General features: G+C 41.2%; 1 protein-coding gene across 1 annotated transcript; it reads right to left on the bottom strand.

Annotated features, from left to right (window-relative positions):
* Nucleotides 1-756: 756 nt before the first annotated feature.
* On the bottom strand, nucleotides 757-17,547 carry LOC132901256 (protein ENL-like). The gene is made up of 9 exons (XM_060943576.1): nucleotides 17,530-17,547; nucleotides 11,875-12,227; nucleotides 9,091-9,295; nucleotides 8,905-8,989; nucleotides 8,072-8,180; nucleotides 7,692-7,791; nucleotides 6,147-6,203; nucleotides 5,972-6,043; nucleotides 757-1,178 (listed from the first exon to the last, which is right to left on the bottom strand). Exons 1-9 carry the CDS (start codon nucleotides 17,545-17,547, stop codon nucleotides 1,050-1,052), a joined length of 1,128 nt encoding a protein of 375 aa, XP_060799559.1. The 3' UTR covers nucleotides 757-1,049.
* Nucleotides 17,548-17,825: the final 278 nt, after the last annotated feature.

The following is a 17,825-nucleotide window of genomic DNA, read 5'->3' as shown; positions in this document are numbered from 1 at the left end:
CAAATGAGAGTCGGAGTTTACCCGTCTGTGTTCTCGTTTTTTGAAGGCCGATCTTGTGGCTGATTGTTTTGAAACAATCTGACTTTCAGTTCTTTGTTCAGTTCTTCGTTCATTCGCTTCTTCCACATAAGGGCTAGATGTTGCTGCTGAGGCGAGCATATCCAGCGGAGAAATCTGACAACTGGTCCACTCATTCTCCATTTTCTCCATACTGAGTACTCCGCCATTACTGCTCGGCTCACACTCCGGGAGAACTGGTGCAACTGAAGTTACTTTCCTTTTCTTGTAGTTGTCTTTTCTTTTAATTGTTGGTACTGCACCCTCTTTCAATACAGGCTTATAGCCAACGCTCCTCAACAGATCAGAGGTCTCGTACGAGTCTTCAGTAAAATATGCCCGTGAATTTCTCACAAAACGTGTCCAAATCTTTGCAGTTTGAACATTCTTGGGCCATAAATGCAACATAAATCCACCTTCTGTCGTGTTACTGCACCCACCAGCAACACATCTACGTGGCATGGCGATAAATTAGCTCAGAATGGAATATCAAAGTTGCAGCTAGCTGTGTTTTAGTATAGCGAAAATGGCGATGAAACCGATAGCCTTCCTGCTGTGACGTCACAGATGTCAAGGTCATTCACTCAGACCGCTACCTATATGAATCATTTTAATCATAAAACTTACTATATTAGATTTATTGTTAACACTTAAAACTATTTCTATGCCATTCTTGAGGTCTCAATAAACAAAAAGTGAGGCCATGGTTCTGTATATCTCCTTTAAATAAACGTGCTTCTGTACTCCACTCACATCAGGGAAAATGTTACAGTTTGTTACAAAGACATTGGAGACTCGTTCCATAAAATGTTAAGCTCACACACTTTATAAATAAAATTACACACTTTATAAATCTGTTTATGTGGAATGTTATCTGTACAAGTGGCCACTTGCATTACAAGATGACAGTGCAGTGTAGTTGGAAGCATGTTTTTTTTTCATTCCAAAGCACTGGAATTCACATGCAATTCACAGACAAGGAATTTCCTTTGTCATGTCCTTCTGGTCTGCAGGTAGCTCTGTAGTCTACGCACTGTGGATTCATCCAAGGAGAAAAGGTCGAAGTCAAACGTGGTTTTGGTGACGTTGAAGTGTCCCGTCTTTTCAATAAGGTTTACTATCTAAAACACAAACAAAGAAATGTTAACTATGTTTTTGGGTGAAGAAGCCACAATATTAAAAACAAAAGATATTTCAACCAAGCAAAATTGGGCTCTCAGGGAAGGAGGGGTGGCGTACACTCTCTCCCCTGTTCATTACACTGACGCTAGCCAATCATGGACATCTGTGAGCGGAGGTGGGCAGATAACACTTTCCTCTGAGTGTGTTATGCTGCCACTGATGATGCATGAAGAGCAGTTCAAGAATATCTGGTCAGCTGGCATCACACACCTCGGAGGAAGCATGTGATAATCTTTGCTTTGGTAGCTGTCATGTGGGTGGGAATTGGCCATGACTAAATTAGGGATAAATCTGGGACATAAATTGTATTTCATATGCTTGGGTCAGTTTGTCGAGAGATGATGTCCAGCTTATTTCAAATAAATACAAAGTAAGCTGGGCGGCACGGTGGTGTAGTGGTTAGCACTGTCGCCTCACAGAAAGAAGGTTCTGGGTTCAAGCCCAGTGACCGACTGGGGCCTTTCTGTGTGGAGTGTGCATGCTGTCCGCGTGGGTTTCCTCCGGGTGCTCCGGTTTCCCCCACAGTCCAAAGACATGCAGGTTAGGTTAACTGGTGACTCTAAATTGACCGTAGGTGTGAATGTGAGTGTGAATGGTTGTCTGTGTCTATGTGTCAGCCCTGTGATGACCTGGCGACTTGTCCAGGGTGTACCCCGCCTCTCACACATACAGTGTGTTTACATGCACATAGAGAAAATCGAATTTCTGCCGTAGCTCGACTGAAATCGAAGTTCTAAATGCCATGGAAACACCTTAGCTCGGCTGAAATCAAACCGAACTGGATTTCTCATAATCGAGCTACGCGACCTAGATTATGTGATTGTAGCCGAGCTACTTAGTGCATGTAAACCCTATCGAGCTACGTAGTCGAGCTACTTACTTCAGCACTGGAAGTGACGAGTGACGAGACCACAAGCGGGAAACACAACAGCCTCGGTCGGCATGACAACAGTAGTAGAAACATGCACTTCTGGAGCAATGAGGAGATAGAGTTCATGCTCATTCAGCTTAAGGAGTTGAGAATATATATATATATATATATATATATATATATATATATATATATATATATCGATGTTGCTGTCCTCGTCGTCGTTCTTCTTGTGAACACGGAACTGATAACTTTGTTTATACTCTTGAATAGCTCTTCTTCATGACGACAACCGGAAGTGTACCAACACGATGGGGCGTGTAGTGCCACCTGTGGCTCGGGTGCACAATGTACCTCACACAGTAGCTTGATTTCCTTGTGTGCATGTAGGATTGGATTTCTCTGGCAGCCCTGCTGGGACCCTTAGCTCTATTACCGACAGTAGCTCGATTTGGATGTGCATGTAAACGCACTGATAGTCAGCTGGGATAGGCTCCAGCTTGCCTGCGACCCTGCACAGGATAAGTGTTTATAGATAATGGATGGATGGATGGATGGATGGATGGATGGATAAAGTAAGCCTTTAAAATGACTGGTGTTTAGTAGTGTCAGTGAGTCAGTCAGTAGGTCAACTGGTCCAGGAGTGAGTCACTGAGCCGCTTAGTTAGAATTTCAGTGAATCAGTCAGTCAATCAGTGAGTGAAATCTAAACTGAGTTAGTGAATCAATCAGTAAGGTAATCGCTAAATTAGTTAGTGAGTCATTCAGTCTGCGAAACCAAAATGGGTAATAATAATAATAATAATAATAATAATGTACGTCATAAAAATAATTTTCACTGACACCCAATTATTTTTGTTTAATGGACTGAAAGCTGGGGCGGCACGGTGGTGTAGTGGTTAGCGCTGTCGCCTCACAGCAAGAAGGTCCTGGGTTCGAGCCCCGGGGCCGGCGAGGGCCTTTCTGTGTGGAGTTTGCATGTGCTCCCCGTGTCCGCGTGGGTTTCTTCCGGGTGCTCAGGTTTCCCCCACAGTCCAAAGACATGCAGGTTAGGTTAACTGGTGACTCTAAATTGACCGTAGGTGTGAATGTGAGTGTGAATGGTTGTCTGTGTCTATGTGTCAGCCCTGCGATGACCTGGCGACTTGTCCAGGGTGTACCCTGCCTTTTGCCCGTAGTCAGCCGGGATAGGCGCCAGCTTGCCTGTGACCCTGTAGAAGGATAAAGCGGCTAGAGATAATGAGATGAGATGAGACTGAAAGCTACTGAATTCAAATCACAGACTTCCAATTTTATTAGTTTTTTTTTCTTTTAAATGGAACAATTAATAAATTTAAGACCTTGTGGCCCTAAATTCTCCGCTATTTTTTCCTGCTTCATCATGATCCAATTCAAGATACTACGTCATGCATCCTGCGGTGGGCTTTCCCCGTTCGCACAAGGCATTGTGGGATACAAATTTGAAACAAGAGAGAAAAATGGAGGACGTGAGTGTGCGAATGAAACGTGAAAGACCGACTACAGTAACGGAAAGTGAGAAAAAAAGACATTATGTTATATATGAAGGAAAAGAAACGCAGGACCAAACTAATAAATATGGGTGCTCAGCGAGCACCTCGGTGTGATCAGCTGTTCGTTTAGCTACAGAATGATGGAACTGTCAGTGCACGCTCAAAGGGAAACCTGTAGATGGCAGTAACGCAACACTGTGGATGCCAGCTGCTGTAAAACCCAAAAGAAGAAGGTAAACCTGCGCATGCACACACGGACTTCCTCTGTCTGCTTGACTGCGCAAAGTGAGCGATTTCATTCACATTATTTGCTTTAATCCCCTCAAATTAAATAACTTCCCAGCCACAGAATGGCCTGATATTGTATGAGATATTACAGAAATAAACATATATCACAATCACCACGTTTCAGACGGAACTAAATTTCAGCGATTTTATGAAACCGAAAGGCCGTTTAGCTTTAAATCTGAAAACAATGATTTGTAAATAATCTTTGACCTGTATTGCACTCAAAACATTACAACAGCACATTAATTAATGTTCTACCTCATGAATTTTATTATTTTTTCAAAATAAACACATTTCAATTTTGATTCTTGCAACACATTTTTTTTTAAAAAGTGGCACAGTAAAGTATGTACCACTTTATAATGTTCCCATTCCTTCTCACAACACTTAAAAGATGTTTAGGGACTGAAGACACCAAGTGATGAAGTGTTTCAGGTGTTATTTTTTCCCATTCTTCCTGCAAACAGGTCTTAAGGTATACAACATTACAGGGTCATCGTCATAATTTTTGTTTCAAAGTTCACCACACATTCTCTACTGGGGACAAAGGGGACACACCCTCTTCTTCCACAGCCATGCCTTTGTAATGTGTGCAGAACCAGCTACAGATGAATGACGGTTCTTTATGCAGTGCCGTCTGAGATCACAGGTGTTCAGATTAGGCTTGCGCCCTTGCCCTTTATGCGCCAAAATTCCTCCAGACTCCTTGAATCGTTTAATGATGTTATACACCATCTGATATTTGTTGACAAACTGGAGAGCCTCAGACCAGCTTTACTCTTCAAAGATTCAGCCTTTCCTGGATGCTGATTTTGTACCAAATCATGATTACAATCATGTGTTGACATCACCTGTTTCAAATCACATCATTATTTAACTGTTTTACCTCATTACTTGCCCTAAATTGCCCCGTCCCAACATTTTTTGGAACGTGTTGCAGGTCTGAAACTCAGGAATGGATGTATATTAACAAATGAAATGAAGTTGACCAACAAAACATGAAATATCTTAGGTTCATTCTGTCTGCAATGACATATAAGTCAAAGTACACTTAGAAGTCACTGCTTTCTTTGTTTTATTTGCATTTTCCATACCGTCCCAACTTTTTCTGATTTGGAGTTGTTGGTTAATCAGTTAGTCCCTTAGGAAGCAAGCGAGTTTGTTAGTCACTAAATAACTTAAGCTGTGTTTACATATATACCGGTACGATAGTGGTATAACTGTATCGATACAAAGTATACCGGTACAGTTTAGTGCATCTGTCCACACTCGCGAGAAATGTTTGCGGTTTTCTTTCACGATAGCTGAAATGCGCGTGCGCGAAATGTTTCCGTGGTTACCGAGTAACTTCCTTCCGAGAATATGGCGGATGAAACGTGTGTGTGCTTTTTGTTGTCAATGTACAGTCTGTATTTCTGGTGGTCGTTTATTCAGTCGAATCGTATAAAACGCGCGAGGCAGTTGAGAAAGAAACAAAGAAAACGAATCTCCGTTCTTCACTATTTTATTCAGCGAAGACATCGATTGAGGTGTGTGACTTTGTGTATGCGCATTATATTTGTATCGATACAGAGCCGCTTCATCTGTCCACACTACAGCGAAGCGCTACAGTACCGATACTGTACCGGTACGAAATCCATACATTTGTGGGTTTCGTACCGATACAGTTATACCGCTACAGTACCGGTATAGTTGCTAGTGTGGACAGGTGTTGCGGTACGAAAGTAGTATCGTATCGGTACAAAATCCCTAGTGTGGACAGGGTAATAGTGAATTAGTCTGTAAATGAGTGAGTCTGTCTGTCAGTGGATCAGGCAGAGAGGCAGCCATTAGTCAGTCAATAAGTGAGTGATCTGTTAGTCACTCAGTCAGTCTTTAAGTCATTAAGTCACTGAATTACTGACTCAAAATTCCTCAGCTAGGTAATTTAAATAAATAACATTAATGACTTTTATAATTGTACAGTTTACAGAGAAGACCTGGGTCAGTGGAACAGAATATATTCAGACTTAAAAAAAATCTCATCTGGAAAAAAATTAGAGATAAAGCGCTGGTTTCTGACCTGTTGTAAGACGTTCCTCTCTCTCAAAGCCATCAGTCTGCGATGGAGGTCCACCAGCTCCTCTGTGTAAGACTTACAGGACAAAAATCGCAGTGGCACACCACACAGTCATGGTTGCAGTTACTGAAACATGTCCTTCATTTATTTTATTAATTTAATTATTTACCCTTCTTACCTTGTCCCCCTTAAGAACCTTTTCTCTTTCACAGGAATCTGGGTTCTTCTTCAACATCTACAAACAAACAAACAAACAAACAAACAAACAAACAAACAAACACAGGAACTCTGTCAGACCCGGTGAAAGAGGTATGGCCTCTGGGTCTGTCAGAAAGAATTCTTCTTCTTTTCCCAGCTTGTCCCAGTTATGTGTGTAGGGTTGCTGCCATGTGGACACACATCATATTAATTGGAGCATGGTTTTATGCCAGATGCCCTTCCTGCTGCAACCCTCCCATTTTCCAGGCTTGGAACTGACACCAAATGGTGGCTGGGCTCCCAGACAACCAACCATTCGCACACACATTCACACCTATGGGCAATTTAGAGTATGCAGTTAACCTAACCGCATGTCTTTGGGAGAACATGCAAACTCCACACAAAAAAGCCACCCATAGAGATCTTGCATGTGACGTCACAGCCGATCCAGATTGTAACAAACGCCATCTTGTCGGTCAAACGCCATATTTCCGCCTTCTACTTCTACCTTTTCTTCTGGAAAACCCTACTATATACAATTCTACTACAATGGCTGCGGCTACAAGCTCTCCCTACCTGTGCACGTTTTTTATGTTTTTTGTGTGTATTTTTGCATGTTGTTCGTCTGTACTGGACTTCAATATCCACTACAACCGTATGGACTTACTGGACATTGGTTTCCAGCAGAAAATGACGATTTGTAGCGATTTCCATCGCATGCACAACATTCCGGACGAGATAGCGAGATCAGCAGGGTCTCCGTGGATTGTTATCGGGTCTGGCAGGCGAAGGAGACGAGAGGAAGCAAAAGCGAGGCTACAGAGCCGGCCTGTTGACTAAGCTCAGGAAACAGCCACTCAAATCTCCACTGCTAAGCCTCTACCTCTCCAACGCCAGATCCATGGTAAACAAGACAGACGATTTGGAATTACAGCTGGAATTACCTTATTCTATTCTATTCTATAATCGGCTGGTCAGTGCTATACTAGATACTGATATAAATAGTATTAGTACTCAATACTTAAGTGACTTACTGTCCAATGAGGATTATTTTCTTGTTTACAAGATGCCGCGGCTGACAAATCCTGAATTTCTGTAAAGATAACTGTCCAGAGATTTATAAGCATGCAGTGCTTCACCACTGAACAGCGAGGGAAAGTTGATGAGGTAATTATACACGTCTGGGTATTCCGCTGGCAGTTCAATATCCACTGACACAGTTGTGAAAACTCCGTCCGGTAAGCCATAAGGGTCACGAATCTGTAGGTCGTTTATTTTAGACATATATCTAGTTATCTGTTCATTAGAAAAATGAGCCGTGTAGTCCGTTGGTTGAAATTGATCCATTCTGTACACGAGTGCAGCAGTATTCAGCTGTGTTTTTTACCGACAAGATGGCGTCTGTGTACTTTCCGGTCACGTGACTGCAAGATCTCTATTGGCTACAGGGCTTGAACCCAGAAACTTCTTGCTGTGAGGCGACAGTATTAACCGCTTCCTGCATCTGTCAGAAAGAATAACTTACCTTAAGGCCCTTTGTATTGAGTTTGGGTATGGGTGACAGCACCTCCTGGCTGTGTGGGTGAGACTCTTCAATATCATCACTGTCACTGTCCATGAACAAGCTGGAGGAGAACACGAGTAAAAACTGATAAATGACTTACACAAATATAACACGACGTTATGGTTCATGCTATGTAAACTCTTAGCATCTTGTGGCTCAAAAGAATATTGTAAACTGTGATAAAACCAGTGAGTGGAGGTTCAATATGTGAGTGGAGGTTCAATATGTTCAAAGTACAATAAGTTTGAAACAAATGCAAGAAGAATTCATCTTATAAAAATCAAAACAAACACAAGCAACAGCATTGACTGTAAATGCTGAGGAGTTCATGTGGCGTGTACCATGAGTCCTGGATTGTGGGTGTGGCTTTCATGGCTGCCTCCACCTCAGGGATTCTGTCCTCATCAGAGCGCTCTGATTGCAGATGGTTCACCATGGAGTGCAAAGGTCCTGCATACAATATTCTCATACTTTCAGTAATCTCACTCGCATAGTCTATTATCATAGACTCTACCAAGTCCATGTCCTTTAAATCTCACTTCTGAAGAACTCAAACTCCAAACCTGAGTCCTGTCTTCCCAGAGTCACCTGTTCTCAAAGCCTGGATTCCAAAGGTAAAATGTTCCAAGAGTCAACTGTTCGTAAGGTCACTTGTACCTCTCCTATATTCTCAATCTCAGGTTCTAAAATTCCTCACTTCTCAAAGTTTATGTTCTCAAAGTCCTGGGTTGCCAAAGTCCCATGTTTTCAATGTTATCCCTACTTGAAGTCCAGGGTTCTCAGTCATCTCTACTCAAAGTCCTGTTCTCAAAGCTCTATATTCTTAAAGTCCCATGTTGTTAAGGTCCAATGTTCCCAAAGTCTTTTTTTCTTAAAGTCCTAGGTGCTCAAATACCCATGTTCTCAAAAAACTAGGTTCTCCAGGACACATGTTCTCAAAGTAATAGATTCTCAACATTTTCTTTTTTAAAGTGCTATATTCTCAAAGTCCCATGCTGTGAAAGTTGGAGGTTCTCAAGCCCGATGTTCTCCAAGTCAAAGGTGATGAAATGGTCATGCTAAGTGAATTTCAGCCTGCACTAAATCACACTGCAGATACAAAAAAAAAAAAAAAAAAACACCTTTAGTACAGTACATCAGGGCCTAGATCCATTTAGTCTCTCTTAGTTCATACCTCGTCTTTGCATCTGGAAGGACTCAAACTCAGAGTCGGAGCTGGAAGAGGAGCAGGAACTGGATGAAGTGGACTGGACTGACTGCTTCAGGGAAACATAGTTCATGATCATGTTACATATACAAGTTTCAAATTAAATGCTTAAACAGCTAGCAAACACCGCGAATAGTCATTAGCTTGCCTCACCATAGATCTAGACAAAGTCTCATCATCTGAATTGGAGTCTGAAATTGTCCATCTCTTCCCTACCAGACTCTCATTTCTCATTTTTACTGAATGGCTTTTTTCTTTCATCCCTTTTTTCTCCAGGTTACTGGAGGGAGGAGCAGCAGTAGTTGAGAAGATCTGGGAGAAGACGGTGATGGAGCTTTCTTCTTTACATCCCTTCAAGCTTAAGGGGCAAATACATATCATCACAATGTTTTTAAGAACGTAGTGGAAATTTAATAGTATTAATATTTTTCTGTTGGATGATTGATTAAGCTATTACATGAAAAAAAATTGTCTAGATAATTGTCTTGCAAAAGTATTCATCCCCCTTGGTGTTTGTCCTGTTTTGTCACATTACAAGCTGGAATTAAAATGCATGTTTGGAGAGTTCGCACCATTTGATTTACACAACATGCCGACTACTTAAAGGTACAACTAGTTATTTTATTGTGACACAAACAATAATTAAAGTGAAAAAACAGAAATCTGGAGAATGCATAAGTATTCACCCCCTTTCGTATGAAACCCCTAAATAAGAGCTGGTCCAACCAATTCACTTCATAAGTCACATAATTAGTTGATTAAGATCCACCTGTGTGCAATCAAAGTGTCACATGATCAGTCATGTGACGTCTGTATAAATCAACCTGTTCTGGAAGGACCCTGACTCTGCAACACTACTAAGCAAGCAACATGAAAACCAAAGAGCCTCCAAACAGGTCAGAGACAAAGTTGTGGAGAAGTATAGATCAGGGTTGGATTATAAAAAATATCCCAAACTTTGAATATCCCACAGAGCACCATTAAATCCATTATAGCAAAATGGAAAGAATATGGCACCACTACAAACCTGACAAGAGAAGGCCCCGCCCACCAAAACTCACAGACCGGGCAAGGAGGGCATTAATCAGAGATGCAACAAAGACACCAAAGAGAACACTGAAGGAGCTGCAAAGATCCACAGCGGAGATGGGAGTATCTGTCCATGTGTGGCACAAACCCAACACTTCCCATCACCCTGAGAACACCATTCCTACAGTGAAGCATGGTGGTTAGGGTTATGACTGTGAAAGTGTTTTTCAAAATTTCTACTTTCTTGATGTTGCATTTGGTGAACTTTTACTCATATATTACTTTTTTGAAGTTATTTTTATTGGGTCATGCAAAAACCTCCCGCACCCAACATCAGCTCACTTTTGATAAATACATGTATATTAAATAAATAAATCATGATTATTAAATAAATTCATCGAAAGATGTGTAAAGTACTTTTATTGTTAAAGTATTAAATTATTTATTGTTATATAAAAGTACTTTACACATCTTTTGAAGAATTTATTTAATAATCATGATTTATTTATTTAATATACATGTATTTATCAAAAGTGAGCTGATGTTGGGTGCGGGAGGTTTTTGCATGACCCAATAAAAATAACTTCAAAAAGTAATATATGAGTAAAAGTTCACCAAATGCAACATCAGGAAAGTAGAAATTTTGAAAACACTTTCAGTCATAACCCTAGTGGCTACAGATAATGATATATGATATGATATATATACACACACACACTGTATGGACATGGGATCAGAAAACTATTTTATCTATAAGCAGCAGCCACATGGACCCATAGGGTACCTATTTTTTTCCGCGATATCTTCCTTCATATTCATCGGCACAGTGGTGTAGTGGTTAGCACTGTCGCCTCACAGCAAGAAGGTTCTGAGTTCAAGCCCAGCGGCCGGCGAGGGCCTTTCTGTGCGGAGTTTGCATGTTCTCCCTGTGTCTGCGTGGGTTTCCTCCGGGTGCTCCAGTTTCCCCCACAGTTCAAAGACATGCAGTTAGGTTAACATGGGGCGGCCCTGGGCTGAAGTGCCCTTGAGCGAGGTACCGAACCCCTGACTGCTCCCTGGGCGCTGTAGTGTGGCTGCCCACTGCTGTGTGTGTGTGTGTTCACTGCTTCAGATGGGTTAAATGCAGAGGATGAAACTCACTGTGCTTGAAGTGTGCATGTGACAAATAAAGGTTTCTTCTTAAAGTGCTACCGAGCGAGGTTTGTTTTGCCTGGCAACACTTATCGTTTGTGTCACAATAAAAAAAAAAAAAAAAACAATTTGCACATTTAAAGTGGTAGGCATGTTGTGTAAATCAAATGGTGCTAACCCTCCAAAAACCCAGTTTAATTCCAGCTTGTAATGTGACAAAACAGGAGAAACACCAAGGGGGATGAATACTTTTGCAAGATACTGTAAGTGTACCTGTATACTGACTGCTTAATCCAAAAAATACTGATGTTAGATTACAGCATGATGGCTATAAGATAGGTGTGTATTATAACAGGATTATGAGCAGATTATGATAGACACAAATAAAAATATGAGATTTCAAGTAGATTATAATGTATTTTATTTACAGATTATGATAAATATGAAATTACAAATAGATTATACACTTATTATCAGATTCTCTATAATTATAAATTGGTCATGATTTAAGGGTATGGAAAAGATTGACATACTGTATATAAATCAAAACTTATGTATGATGACGAGTATATCATGAATAGATTATAAAATTAGATTCTGAGAAAAGATTATGAACAGACTTAGATAAAAGATTCACAGATTATGACAAATATGAGATTATGAGTAGATTACAGGATCATTAACAAATAATATAAAACTGTAAACAGGTTGTCATTTGTGATAATGGAAATATGATGTAAGATTATTGATAGATTATAAGGTTATGATCAGCCTAACCGCTTCAGCTTTTTGGTGCTCAGGTTCGATGACTCCATAGTGGGTGAAGGGCGTTTGTTCACAGCTTGTAAATCCACCTGCCCTCCAGCTCCACCTTTGGACTCTCTTGTGGTGATCTTGGGTTCTTTAAAGGCCACTTTGGCCATGTTTTTGCTCTCCTCCTTCCCCCAGTTCTCTGTGCTTTGCTTCAAGGAGGAGGAAGATGGCAGCTCCAGTGTGGACTTCCCTCCTTCACGCTCTCTGCCTCTGGAAGTGGTCTTGCACTCAGAGTTTCTGTCTTCTCTGTGCTCTCTGTTTGGTTTGTCATGTTTGTGGCCTTTTCCCGCCCCACCTGCTCTGTCTTTATTTGACTCCTAAAGGTGAGAGGCTCGAAAGTATAAATGCTAAAAATGATGAGAAACTATCAGAGTAATGTTCTGCACTGTACTGATTTATTACTCAGAACTAGCGCTGACTGATATGTTTAACAAATTATTTACTGGGTTGCCAGAAAAGCTAATGGACAGGCTGTAGCTCGGGTTCTAACAGTTACACACAAGAGACAACATGCAAGAGTATGTCCATCCTGACTACTTTGGCTCCACCAATACTGACTGGGATTGGCTCCTAGCTTTGTTCAGGATTCATCTTAAAGTTTTAAAGCGCTGTATGTTCCCATATGTTTACTAAGATCTAGTACTGGTCAACATTCTGCACTTAAAATGCAATGATTTTCCAATTAAGATCAAACAGGTAATTATAGCATATAATTTTAAAAAGCATTAGCAAATTTGCAAAAGCAAACTGTATTCTTGTTTTAGTTTTAATTTTATTTTATTCATGCTTTTCTTTTACAAACTCTAGTTTTTTGATTTCCTCCATTTTTATTTACTCAAATCAAATCAAATCAAGTTTATTTGTACAGCGCTTTTAACAATAAACATTGTCGCAAAGCAGCTTTACAGAATTTGAACGACTTAAAACATGAGCTAATTTCATCCCTAATCTATCCCCAATGAGCAAGCCTGTGGCGACGGTGGCAAGGAAAAACTCCCTCAGACGACATGAGGAAGAAACCTCGAGAGGAACCAGACTCAAAAGGGAACCCATCCTCATTTGGGCAACAACAGACAGCCTGACTATAATATTAACAGTTTTAACAGGTATAACCCTCAACTGTCCTCATGGGGCCGTCCTTCACAGGAGTGGGGCGATAAAACTCCGACCAGACACAGGGCACCAGGATGGATCAAGCAGGTCCGAGGGGCAGAAGAGGCCAGCATCTCAATCCCAGGATCAACATGATCCTTATTTACTCTTATTCTTATTTCTCTCATGTTGGTTCTTAATGATTTATATTTTATTATTGCTGCTCATATAAACTCTCCATCAATGAAGAGTTTATAACTTCAGCAAAACAGACTTCATGTTAAAACTGTTAAAAATGTTATAATCACATCGTCTGTTATCACCCACATGAGGATGGGTTCCCTCTTGAGTCTGGTTTCTCTCGAGGTTTCTTCCTCATGTCATCTGAGGGAGTTTTTCCTCAACACCATTGCCACAGGTTTGCTCATTGGGGATAGATTAGGGATAAAATTAGCTCATGTTTAAAGTCATATTCTGTAAAGCTGCTTTGTGACAATGTCCATTTTTAAAAGCGCTATTAAAATAAACTTGAATTTGACATATTGTTTCTACCTGTCACATCTGCCCCGCTTGCTCTCAAGACTCTATTTCTCAGAATTCACAGCCTCACAGCCTCCTGATTATTGATTGCACACATCTGTTCACAATCACCACAGCACACCAATGTAGATATTTACTCACTGCCTAAAAGTGGATCTCCTGATGAGTTTATCTCATCTCATCTCATTATCTCTAGCCGCTTTATCCTGTTCTACAGGGTCGCAGGCAAGCTGGAGCCTATCCCAGCTGACTACGGGCGAAAGGCGGGGTACACTCTGGACAAGTCGCCAGGTCATCACAGGGCTGACACATAGACACAGACAACCATTCACACTCACATTCACACCTACGCTCAATTTAGAGTCACCAGTTAACCTAACCTGCATGTCTTTGGACTGTGGGGGAAACCGGAGCACCCGGAGGAAACCCACGCGGACACGGGGAGAACATGCAAACTCCGCACAGAAAGGCCCTCGCCGGCCCCGGGGCACGAACCCAGGACCTTCTTGCTGTGAGGCGACAGCGCTAACCACTACACCACCGTGCCGCCCCTGATGAGTTTATGAGCAAAATATTTGCAAAGGCACAAAATCTCCCTGAATAAAATATTACAGCACCATGAATGAACCATCGAATTGTGTCGTGTTTTTCACCTCAATAAATCACTGCATTGCCTTGTGACAGTGAGACCAATAATGAGATACACATCGCAGTTATGATACATACTAGTGCATTTCAAAAAATTAGAATATTGTGAAAAAGTTCAATATTTTCCATCAGTTATTTAAGAAAGTGAAAATGTTATATATTATAGACTCATTACACATAAACTAAAATGTTTCAAGCATTTTTCTATTTTAATTTTAATCAGTATGGCATACAGTACAAAAACATAAAAAACATCTCAAAATATTAGAATATTTCATTTCGAGTTTGAGTAAAACAGTATGAACACAGTGTATCTCTCGGTCTAGTTCAGTACACACAACCACAATCATGGGGAAGACTGCTGACTTGACTGTTGTCCAGAAGACGATCACTGATGCCCTCCACAAGGAGGGTAAGCCACAAAAGGTCATTGCTGAAAAGGGTGGCTGGAAAAGGTGCACAAGCAACAGGGATGGCCGCAGTCTTGAGAGGATTGTCAAGAAAAGTTGATTCAAGGACTTGGGAGAGCTTCACAAGGAGTGGACTGAGGCTGGTGTCAGTGTATCAAGACCCATCACAAACAGACATCTTCAAGAAAGGGGATACAACTTTCTCATTCCTAATATCAAGCTACTCCTGAGCCAGAGACAATGTCAGAAGTGTCTTATCTGGGCTAAGTAGAGAAAGAAATGGACTGTTGCTCAGTGGTCCAAAGTCCTCTTTTCAGATGAAAGTACATTTTGCATTTAATTTGGAAATCACGGTTCTAGAGTCTGGAGGAAGAGTGGAGAGGCACAGAATCCAAGGTGTTTGAAGCCCAGTGTGAAGTTTTCACAGTCTGTGATGATTTGGGGTGCCATGTCATCTGCTGGTGTTGGTCCACTGTATTTTATCAAGTCCAAAGTCAACACAGCCATCTACCAGGAGATTTTAGAGCACTTCATGCTTCCATCTGCTGACGAGCTTTTTGGAGATGCTGATTTCCTTTTCCAGCAGGACTTAGCACCTACCCACAGTGCCAAAACTACTACCAAATGGTTTGCTGACCATGATATTACTGTGTTTGATTGGCCAGCCAACTTGCCTGACCTGAACCCCATAGAGAATCTATGGGGTATTGTCAAGAGGAAGATGAGAAACACCTGACCCAAAAATACAGATATGCTGAAGGCCACTATCAGCAACCTGGGCTTCAATAACACCTCAGCAGCGCCACAGACTGATCACCTCCATGCCACACCGCATTGATACAGTAATTCATGGTAAAGGAGCCCCAACCAAGTATTGCGTGTATAAATGAATATACTTTTCAGAAGTTGGACATTTCTGTATTGTAAATCCTTTTTTTGATTGATCTTAGGGAATATTCTAATAATTTGAGATACTGGATTTCTGATTTTCATGAGCTATAAGCCATAATCATCAAAATTAAAACAAAAAAGGCTTTAAATATTTCACTTTACATGTAATGAACATAGAATACAGTGGGGCAAAAAAGTATTTAGTCAGGCACCAATTGTGTAAGTTCTCCCACTTAAAAAGATGAGAGAGGCCTGTAATTTTCATCATAGGTACACTTCAACTATGAGAGACAAAATGAGAAAAAAAAAATCCAGAAAATCACATTGTCTGATTTTTAAATAATTTATTTGCAAATTATGGTGGAAAATAAGTATTTGGTCAATAACAAAAGTTCATCTCAATACTTTGTTATATACCCTTTGTTGGCAATGACAGAGGTCAAACATTTTCTGTAAGTCTTCACAAGGTTTTCACACACTGTTGCTGGTATTTTGGCCCATTCCTCCATGCAGATCTCCTCTAGAGCAGTGATGTTTTGGGGCTGTCGCTGGGCAACACGGACTTTCTATGGGGTTGAGATCTGGAGACTGGCTAGGCCACTCCAGGACCTTGAAATGCTTCTTACGAAGCCACTCCTTCGTTGCCCGGGCGGTGTGTTTGGGATCATTGTCATGCTGAAAGACCCATCCATGTTTCATCTTCAATGCCCTTGCTGATGGAAGGAGGTTTTCACTGAAAATCTCACGATACATGGCCCCATTCATTCTTTCCTTTACACGGATCAGTCGTCCTGGTCCCTTTGCAGAAAAACAGCCCCAAAGCATGATGTTTCCACCCCCATGCTTCACAGTAGGTATGGTGTTCTTTGGATGCAACTCAGCATTCTTTCTCCTCCAAACATGACAAGTTGAGTTTTTACCAAAAAGTTCTATTTTGGTTTCATCTGACCATATGACATTCTCCCAATCCTCTTCTGGATCATCCAAATGCTCTCTAGCAAACTTCAGACGGGCCTGGACATGTACTGGCTTAAGCAGGGGGACACGTCTGGCACTGCAGGATTTGAGGCCCTGGTGGCGTAGTGTGTTACTGATGGTAGCCTTTGTTACTTTGGTCCCAGCTCTCTGCAGGTCATTCACTAGGTCCCCCCGTGTGGTTCTGGGATTTTTGCTCACCGTTCTTGTGATCATTTTGACCCCACGGGGTGAGATCTTGCGTGGAGCCCCAGATCGAGGGAGATTATCAGTGGTCTTGTATGTCTTCCATTTTCTAATAATTGCTCCCACAGTTGATTTCTTCACACCAAGCTGCTTACCTATTGCAGATTCAGTCTTCCCAGCCTGGTGCAGGTCTACAATTTTGTTTCTGGTGTCCTTTGACAGCTCTTTGGTCTTGGCCATAGTGGAGTTTGGAGTGTGACTGTTTGAGGTTGTGGACAGGTGTCTTTTATACTGATAACGAGTTCAAACAGGTGCCATTAATACAGGTAACGAGTGGAGGACAGAGGAGCCTCTTAAAGAAGTTGTTACAGGTCTGTGAGAGCCGGAAATCTTGCTTGTTTGTAGGTGACCAAATACTTATTTTACCGAGGAATTTACCAATTAATTCATTAAAAATCCTACGATGTGATTTCCTGGATTCTTTCCCCCCATTCTGTCTCTCATAGTTGAAGTGTACCTATGATGAAAATTATAGGCCTCTCTCATCTTTTCAAGTGGGAGAACTTGCACAATTGGTGGCTGACTAAATACTTTTTTGCCCCACTGTATATGAAAGTTTACCTTTTTGAATTAAATTATGAAAAAAAGGAACTTTTTCATGGTATTCTAATTTTTTGAGATGCACTAGTATTTATTCCTTTCTTGACACCACATGCCATGCGCCAGAAACAACACCACCACATTTATTATGGTGTGACTCTGCTGGGTGCCTGGGGGACAGCAATGAGCCAGCACTTTCACTTTACAGCACTACTGTAGCGTTACCATTCAATATCACACTCCATACATCAAACAGCTGTCTGGTTTCATCTCTCACATCCATGTGCAGCACCATTAGGACTAATCCCTATGCACCTGTTCCTGATTAGAGCTCAATCACAGCACAGACATTTATATAAGGACTCTGAGTAACACATAGACTTTGTAAAAGCCTTGTATTCTGTATTACTTTTCTGGTTTTGACCGTTTGTGTTTTTGGACTGTGAGTATCGTATTCCCTCTGATATCCTGTCTGTACCTCACTCCACCACTGCCTGTTTTTCAACTTGGCCTTCGTCTCCATTTTGGATCGGTTTGCTCACGTGCTTTCAGTAAAACTCTTCCTGCGATTAC

The sequence above is a fragment of the Neoarius graeffei genome, chromosome 17, assembly GCF_027579695.1.
Source record: "Neoarius graeffei isolate fNeoGra1 chromosome 17, fNeoGra1.pri, whole genome shotgun sequence".
NCBI lineage: Eukaryota > Metazoa > Chordata > Actinopteri > Siluriformes > Ariidae > Neoarius > Neoarius graeffei.
This window is presented reverse-complemented; position numbering and strand designations above follow the sequence as displayed.

Excerpts from the sequence above, each read along its gene's own strand:
- LOC132901256 (XM_060943576.1), bottom strand. Across the intron at positions 8,990-9,090 it reads AGACTTTGTCTAGATCTATG|CAGTCAGTCCAGTCCACTTC; the intron begins GTGAGGCAAGCT and ends GTTTCCCTGAAG. Across the intron at positions 7,792-8,071 it reads CCCACAATCCAGGACTCATG|CTTGTTCATGGACAGTGACA; the intron begins GTACACGCCACA and ends GTTCTCCTCCAG.